The sequence below is a fragment of the Psammomys obesus genome, unplaced genomic scaffold (assembly GCF_907164565.1).
Source record: "Psammomys obesus unplaced genomic scaffold, mPsaObe1.curated_primary_1811, whole genome shotgun sequence".
Classification (NCBI taxonomy): Eukaryota; Metazoa; Chordata; class Mammalia; order Rodentia; family Muridae; genus Psammomys; species Psammomys obesus.
In genome coordinates, this window is record NW_026596064.1 from 13,867,497 (window position 1) to 13,876,691 (window position 9,195).

Consider the following 9,195-nt stretch of genomic DNA (forward strand, 5'->3'; position numbering starts at 1 on the left):
TTTAGCCATTTTCCTCCAGGTCAGGTCAAATTCATGTGTTCCCCATTCTGGGTTCTGTGTCACTTACTTGTATTGTGAAGAATATGAGGACATGGGTTTAAGCCAACAGAAAGTCTTTATTAGCCAGCCAGTGACCACACTGGGTGTTCAGGATCCCAATGTAGCCCTGAGCCTTTCTCTGGGTGAGCTTTTAAACACACACAAAAACAAACAAACAAACAAATAAACCAAAAACATGTTCTGGGTTGACATAGGATATTTATCCAGAAGTGGAACTGTAGAAGCCAAAAACCAAGATTTAGTACATTTAAGAACTTCCCCAGAACTATGGACTTTGATGGAGTAGGGCTTTGTTTTACTTTTGGCAGATGATGGTGTCTATGTGCTGAGTTTTACAGTCTGGATGGTATTTCCATCATGGAGTCAGTTGTGCTAAGGTCTGGGGCTCTGTTACAGATTGGTTTGGCAACTGAATATTTCTCACACTTTACTGCAAACTCAACAAAACATATAATATAAAAGGTGCTCAGTGATATTTGTCTGCATCCAGGTGTTTTGAAGCTGGGACATTTTAATCTTTTGAGCCTGTCTCTTCCAGAGAGGTTGGCTCTGTTGTTTGTTTATATAGAGAACTGTATTCTATCTGTAGATTTTTGTGTTTTGTTTTGATATATGCTGGAACTTTGAACATGAAAAATACTAGACAAGAACACACAAGTGTAAACATCAATTGGCTGTTTAATGGTGACCTTATTTGGAAGTGACCTAGTGTCAAATCATAGAGGAACATTCATAGAGTCAGTTTTGCTACAACTCTCATCCGGTGGACAGTTGAAGGGACATGGGGAGATGTTCATGATTCGGTGCTGCACAAGTAAATGTCCCTGTAGCACCCGTCTTCTTATTTATGAACACACACACACACACACACACACACACACACACACACACATATATTAATGTTGATTTTTTTTTTTCAGAAGAAAATATCCATGATTTGGGGATGACATGATTAAAGAACTTTTTTTTTTTTTTTTACTTCTGATGGTCTCTATTTTCTTTTAAGTATTTGTGTTTTGTTTTCATGTAGAGGACATAATTCACAGCAGGGTGTAAGGATGAGCACTCCAATTTCTAGGCTGCATCCATCTCCTGGGCTAGCAGAACCTCCAAAATCAGTGTTACTTTAGGTCTGGGGGATGTCTTATTCCAAACCGTTTTCTTACCAGTCATGATTGCTCTTATGACTCAAATAAAATTCCGTTTTGTCCTGTGTTATAGGTCAAACGACCAATGCCTCAGACAGACAAGCAAGTATGCATCCCGCCGGAGCTGCCGGAACTGCTGAAGCAGTTTACCAAAGCTGCCATTCGGACCCAGCCTCCAGACCTCATCCAGTGGGCAGCAGAGTAAGTTGTTCCTCTCAGAGGGGCAGGGATGAGGAGAGAGGGTTTGTGGGACACTGAGGAGGCTGGCAAGCCTGCAGTCAGGCGGGTAGTGAGGCAGTTTAGCAGCAGGTGGGCGTCTTTAAAATCCACACACAAAGCATCACACAGGGTGAGGATGGGATGCCCTTCCCTAAACTAGCCAGGTTGAGCAGCAGCATACGAGGACATTACAGGCCAAGAGTCCTGGGGCAAAGAGGACCAGTTAGCTTACCACGCCAGCACTCGGCCACACAGCCCATCCCTGCATCCCATCAGCCTGACCGGGTTGCAAAGGGCAGGCCGCCCGGCGCGCCTTTAACCGGTTTAGGCCTGCAGCTTGCTCTCCTTCTCACCGCTAGATGGCAGCAGTAGACCTAGCGGAGCGGTGCGTGATCCCGCAGGGAGGAGGAGGTGGGAATCTCTCCAACCCGGTTCCCTCTGATTAATGAAACACCTTCCTTCACGACTGTGAAAACTCATACTTGGACCAGACTAAAGACATTTTGCATCCTGTCTTGGGGGGGGGGGGGACCTATTATTTTCTTTATTGATTTTTTTTTCAACTGATCTTTCCCCTCCGCGTGAAGATGGCGGTCACATGGCTTTCTGGGAAGGAGGCAGGTCAAGCCGTGCTCTGCGGTGTGCCTCTAGCACACTGGCTGCTTGAAGGGCCCCTAGAGGCTGCTCGGTGGGTGACTTGCACAACAGGGGCAGACCTCACCGTGGCAGCTTTACATGGAAAGCCTCTCAACTATGAAATTGCTTCTTAGATCCACGTGCCTGCGGGAAAGTGGGCAGGTGCTGGCTTGGTGCAGGGCGGGGTTGGGGGTGGGGGAGCTAACAAGGTCCTCCTGGGGAGCCTTTTCTAGCTGTTCTCCTTCTTAGCGGTATCTCTGAGAAGACGCCTCAGACTGTTAAAGCGGAGGGGCTGAAGGAAGAGAACCCGAGGTGGGGCGCGGGGGTGGGGAGGGAGATTACCCAGCAGGTGATGGAGACAAGCTGTGAAGCCCTTTCTGAAGGCCTGAGCTCCCAGGCTTCAAGGCTGAGCCAGGAGGAAGCTTTTTAGAATGGAAAGGAAGCAAAGCAGGGGTGTCTTTTTTACTTGGCCTAAATGGAGCGGCTTTGCCCACTCATGAATCCTGTGTCGTTTTCTATTTTGAATTGTATGTATCACCTCTAAGATTGGACTTTAACGTCAGAAGACTAATTTCTTTTGGCATAGTCAGACAGATTTTGTTTTATGCCATATGATTGCCTAAAGCTGCATTTTATTGTTCTTGTGCTACTGCATTATCGTAAGAAAAAATGACATTTCTTGATATTGTCCCTGACATTTATGGAGGAAAACTTTCCACCGTGGTAGCCTGCTTGCTCCATATTGTAGGATGGGCTATAAATTTTTTAGACATCCGTGCAAGATCAGTTTGTACTTCAACTGCAGTGAAAAAGAGCCATGACCTAAGAACATTCTCCATCCAGTTTAGACATCAAAAACACTTGCCGGATCATTTGCTGCGGCTTACAATCCTGTAGCATTTTAGCAGACGGAGAACTCCATCAGGCGTCTCCAAGATAACTTAGGTATTTAACTCATAACGTGCAGGAATTTCCTTCCCTATGTCCCATCAATGAAGAAGCCAGTTCCCTGGCATCGGCAGCATATACCAACTGGGCCCAGCAGGTCTGTGTGACAGCGTGGATCTTGACAGCTGCAACCCTGGAATCATTCACTTGCAGATACAACTCAAGATTCAGAGGACTGCCGTCCACGAGGGTGGCTTCTCTTCCACAGTCTCTAACCGATTACCCTGACAACCCCAAAGCTGGTTGGAGAGTGCCAAGCGTAGTTTCACCCAGGCGCTTCTGTATAACGGGGCGGGCACTGCTGTCTTTTTCTTTCACCCCTGCCCCCTGCCCGCTCCGGTCTGGTTATATATTCAGACCACATCCCGCCTTTGGTGTCTCATTGTACCCAAACACTGGTTTGTCCACGGAGATTTCTTATGGATGGGCTCAAAGGTGTCGCAGGATTTCTACCGCTTGTCTTGCTGGGGACCTCCAGCCATGGGCTGGAAGTTGCTGTTTTGTTCCGTGTCTCTTTAGTTCGGCTTGCTCTGTGTCTCAGAGCTGGGCAGTGGTTAGCGCCATTCTTTTAGATTGACCCTAAAATGGCCTTCTGTAAAACACCCTCTGCGTTTTATACTACCTGGTTATGGAGAAAGCAGTAGAGCGAGGGAATTGGGAGGGGGCAGAGGTTTGTGGTTCAGGGCTAACACGGCTTTTGGTGGAGACAGACTCTGGCATCACGTTGCCCATGTGATGAAGCAGGCAGCTTCTTTCCATGCCATGCCAATCTCGAACTAGGTCTTGGCCTGTCCTTCACATCATCCCCAAACAAAGCCCACCCCACAAAGCTGGGGCACACATCAGGCACATTTAACTGAAAACTCGGAAGGAAGGAAGGAGGAGGCTACTTTGTATGCATCATATGAAGTCCGTGTTGTCCCTTCCTTGACATGCAGCTCCTCCTCTGCCTCCCCCAGGGCCTTGCCAGCCTTTCTCCCCCTTGCTGAGGGCCCCATGCAGGCCTTACTACCTCAAGCCAGAAACCCTTTCTCACTCATCCCTGGAACATTCTATCTGTTCTTATTATAATCATGTTCTTCCCTCCTACCAAACACACACACACACACACACACACACACACACACACACACACACACACACGCATCCTATAAATATCCTGGTGATTGGATATGCCTCAGGTGGCTGCAAGCAAAGTATTATTGGTTGCTCCTCGTTATTCTTAGAGAAAATAAAACACTTTTATTCTCTAAACATTCTTCATTCCTTAAAGTAGAAATAACACAGACGTTCCCATACACAAATGAACTAAACACAGTTAAATAGGCTTTTTTTTTAATCTACTCACTTTCTTTAAAAGAAAAAAGAGAAACTTCCTCAAGTATCCAGAGGCCACTAGAGCCTCAGACCCTCCTCTATCCTCTACCCCTTTCTTGCAGGTACTTTGGGGCCATGTCCCGTGGAGAAATTCCTCCAGTAAGGGAGAGGTCTGAACAAGTCACTTTGTCCAACTGGGCTGAGCTGACTCCTGAGCTGTTGAAAGTCCTGCATTCTCGGGTAAGCTGCTTCTAGGAATAATGTAGGAACTGAACAGGTTAGATCAGGGCCGCCAGCCTTTAGCACTACCCCAAAGTTTACTAAAGCCTGGCCAGAAAGTGGGTCTTCCTCCAGAGAAACAGGAATCAGGATGGAAGAGCCTGAATGATAGGCTGGTTCCTGAGGTCGTCACAGATACCCCACATCTGGAAAGGATATTCAGGGGCTCTGGGGGAGTGTGTGTTGTCTGCCCTAAAAGAGCATAACTCCTCAGTCCTTCTCAGCATCACCCTGATGGGTCCAGACCATGAGAGGTCTACCTCAGTCTGGAGACGAAATGCATACTCTAAACCAGGTGCAAACTCAGCCCGGCCTTCAGGGCAAACCCTGCCAATCTCCACACATTGTCATAGGAGTTAGCCTGTGAATGGAAAGGAAGGAACTGGCTTGAGAGAATCTGTGGTTTGGCCAGTTCCCAGGATACAGTTGATGCCCCACATTAGAATACAGGATGGAGGAGGCTTGGGTGACTCGGGAGGGACCCACTGGATCTTGAGCTCCAGAGGCTCAGCATTTCACTGGACTCAAAGGCCCTAGCAGAGTGTTGGAACACTTCATACAGCATCCGCACCCTCGCTTCATCCTTAGCTATCCATCATTCTGCCATCCATCATTCCCCTCCACTTTTTAATGTCAAGTCTCCTAGGGAGTGAACATGGCAGAGCTCTCAAGGTCCCAGGGCCAAGCAATGTTGGATATCCATCTTAAACTGTATTGGTCAGCCACATGGTACCACATATCACTCTTGGGAAGACAGGAGGGACACACATGAGATTCAGTGCAGAGAACTAGCTGTAGTCTAGGAGGAGAGTGTCATTATTGACTCGCCTCGCCATTCATTAGTGGTCTCAGGCAAGTCTCTGATGTCTCTCCTCTGCCTCACAGGGAACAACCTAAGAACAAAACTAGAGATCATAAGGCATCATAAAAAAATAGAATATACTATAAACGGATCTTTCTACCATGGGGTTTAAATTTTAATTTTGACACCTGGGGTTTAAAAATATTAAACGATAGTCAACTCCTCCCAATGACAACTGTGTCAAACTGGATCCTCTGGCCTCTCCAGCTCTCCCCACTCCTCTCCTTGGGCTGTGAGAACTCAGAGCATCTTGCTCGTGGTCCTGATGTTGTGTGTTTTGTGTGTCCCCTGTTCCGAAGGTTGGTGGCAGATTGATCATCCATGCCGACGAGCTGGCCCAGATGTGGAAGGTGCTGAATCTCCCCAAGGACCTGTTTAACAGTGTGATGAACGTGGGTCGCTTCACAGAGGAGATTGAGTGGCTGAAGTTTTTGGCCCTTGCTTGTAGCTCTCTCGGAGTTGTAAGTTGGCTCTTTTGATGTGGTGTACGCCAGCGCCAGCGTGCAGAGGGCTGGGGTGGCTCAGCAGGAGAGCACTGGTCTAGAATGGGTGAGGCCCCAGCATCAGCTCTCAGTACAACCAAACCAAACTTTGAAATGTCCGTTTTTGTTTGTTTGTTTGTTTGTTGTTTGTTTTTTCCTGGGCCTGGAAGGACAATCCTTCTGCACTCACCCAGCTCTCTAGAGATGGTAAAAGTATAAACAGAACTGCCTTTTGTGCTTTCTTCTGCTCTCTCAACTAAGGTCGTTTCCAGGTTCAGCAATAAGAGGCAAAAAATAGGGGAAGGGGAGGAGGATTGACATTTCAGCAGCCTCTGCAGACAGCTGGCCAAATTTGTGACTTTCAGCCATTGCCCTCACCTCAGATTAATTTTCACTCTGTTCTGCCCACTTCATCACGACTTCTAGCTGTAGCTTAAGGCTTGTATATGTGTGGGCTCTAGATACCTGACGCCATAGTGGTAAAGACACCTTATCGGGGTGTTCAGCATTATAGAAAGTTATTGGTGAAAACAAGTGGGCATATGATTCAGGAAAGAGAAAGCAAGATTTTATTTTATTTTATTTTTAAGTTTTAAAGGACAGTCAGGTGTTTGCACATGCCTTTGATTCCAGCACTTAGGAGGCAGAGGGAGGCAGATCCCTGTGAGTTTGAGGCCAGCCTGGTCTACAAAGTGAGTCCAGGACGGCCAGGTCTTCACAGAGAAACCCTGTCTCAAAAAAACAAAAACAACAACAACAAAAAAGTTTTAAAGGAACAGGAAAAGAGAGGAGAGACTTTCTAGAATCATTATCATGGAGAGAAGAAGTTCATCCCAATTCAGGCCTTTTCCAAATTTGACTTGTTTGAAAATTGGAAGAGCGATTTTCCTGCTTTGAAAGAAAAGATGCAGAAACCAGCTTTTATGTGCATTTAAAAATGAGGCGGCGTCTGGGTGGACTCACTCTTGTTAGTCACTGATAACAAAAATGAATCAGAAATGTCTTCTGAAAATGAATCATTACTAACCACTAAAGCCCTAGAATCCATGTAAAAGCCAACAAGGAAAGCGTGGCCTCCACTTAGGCCGACAGGGATGAGAAGGTAACTTGAATCACACAGCACAGCCAAGCAGGACATTGGTCTTTCTTTTTAAATGTGCTCGGAACACGCGCTTGGCATTTTTGTTTCTGTGTAAATTTAGCAGAAATATTGCAATCCAGCTTTTTTTCCTGTGAGTTTCCTCTGCAACCACCATCATAAAGAGGGGGCTATTTGTGGTTGGTGATGTTTTTTTGGTTTTTGTTTTTTTATTGTCTTGCTTAGAAACATTATGTAATGAATAAATAACTGTTCTGCAAAGAGGAGGGGCAGACATGGCAGGGCAAATGAGCTCTCCACCAGGACTGAGCTCATATTTGACAGGGGCTAGGGCTGGGGCTCAAGGACTGCAAGAAATCAGGAAAGAAAAATATTTACAAATTACCATACTTTATTAAGGTTTCATAAGGCTACATTGTTATTAGCAAGATACTCTGAGACTCTCTGTGTGTGTGTGTGTGTGTATCTGTAGGGTGCACGTTGTAATTTAATCTATAGTTAATTCTGACCTTGATCTACTTCACCTTCAAAGGATAAAATGGGGAAATGAGTAGATTTTATCCCAGGTTAGAGCTTAGATTGGTGCAGCAGATGAACCGCCTCCAGGGAACCCCTACCTCTGGGTTTTCTGCTGCTCTACTGGTTTTTTTGGTTTTTTTTTTTGTTTGTTTGTTTGTTTGTTTTTTCCAAGGTAGCAACTGAGTGTTTTTAAGAAAAGGGCTGATCTTGGATGAAAGGGTCGGTCTGACAGACATCCTTTGGTCCTCTTTGGGCCCTCTGGTCTTCAGTGAAGTGCTACTGCCTGGTCACTCGCTCTTCTAGCTTAGGCTTTTCATCTCCCGGCTCATCCAAGCGTGTCAGGTCTCCCTGGTGCTGGCCCCATGGCATTTTCTGTACATTGTCCTCATGGGCCGCCTGGCTTTGGCCTGCCTCTTAGCTTCTGTGTGAGATGTCTGAGTCATCACCTTCTTGTCCCCATATCTAGCAGTAGCCTGGGGTGATTTTGGAAAGCCACATTCCAACTCCCTTTCTGTTTGGCACCTCACGTCCCTGGCAGGCTTTCTTTGATGTACCTGCCTCCCTAAGTGAGAGGGACCATGAGGTGCATCGCATCTTTTTCCATCTCTTCTAAAACAAGGAAGTTGGATCAAGTCTTCTCAGGTCTTTTCACCTCGAAGGAGCCGTCATTCTGCCCCACGTATCTGCTGCCACTAAAACAGCCTTCTTCATCATTCCCGTCAAAGAGCACCCAGAGGTCAACTCCGCCTGAAAGGAAAGCCTGTGTGCAAAGATGCCTGTGATTCCAGGAAGCAGTGCCTTCACCCACTTAAGTCACGCTGGTGCTTAATCGTGGGCCAGTCAGTGCTGGAACCAGGCAGTTTGTGTTACCTGAAGTTGTATATTGAAATAGTAAGTCCCAAGGAGATAGTATTGTAAGTGGGGCCTTAAGTCATGAGAGAGCAATCTTCAGGGATGGGGACTAGAGAGTCTTATCAGTGGGGGTCCGGAGGAGGCTGCGTGCCCCTCCCACCATGTGAGGACACAGTAAGAAATCACCATCTGTGAAGAATAGGTCACTGACGGCCCTTGATCTTGAGCTCACCGTTAGAACTGTGAGTGATAGGTTTCTGATTTGTGTTAAATCTCTGAATCTAAGATACTTTATTCTAGAAGTCTAAGCAAACAGACAGTCAAGGTGTCTGTTTTAGTGGAGGGCTTGTGTTCTATCTAACCCATATGTCCTTGAAACCAGTCTACTAAGGAATTTTTCCTTCCTTTGCAAGCAAGCGATTGTCTTTTACCATCTGGGAAAGTGGGTTCTGTTCCCAGTAGAAGAATCCAATGGCTGGAACTTTTACTCCAGTCTTGAGAGCTCTGGCCCTAACAGGCATGGTTCCACACGCTAAGGCTGGCGGACCTGTGCTCTCTTCCTGTCCAGCATTCCTCCCCCAGGCTGCCAACATGCCACCTGCTGCTCAAGCAAGGCTGCACATACAAAAGAGGAGACATGTAGGGAATAAATACGTGTGTTCACATCTGAGTTTAAAACAATGGCTTCTCTGATGCTGGAGGATGCTGCTATGAAGTACCCCCCTCTTACACACACACACACACACACACACACACACACACACACACACACAC

General features: G+C 46.6%; 1 protein-coding gene across 1 annotated transcript in view; it reads left to right on the forward strand.

Moving 5' to 3' along the window:
• Positions 1 to 1,293: 1,293 nt before the first annotated feature.
• The window catches only part of Ropn1 (rhophilin associated tail protein 1), a 13,910-nt gene continuing 6,008 nt past the window's right edge, over positions 1,294 to 9,195 (forward strand). Inside the window, exons 1-3 of the mRNA XM_055625195.1 lie at positions 1,294 to 1,409; positions 4,451 to 4,568; positions 5,769 to 5,930. Coding sequence (XP_055481170.1) covers positions 1,294 to 1,409; positions 4,451 to 4,568; positions 5,769 to 5,930 — 396 coding nt within the window. The remainder of the gene's footprint in view (positions 1,410 to 4,450; positions 4,569 to 5,768; positions 5,931 to 9,195) is intronic.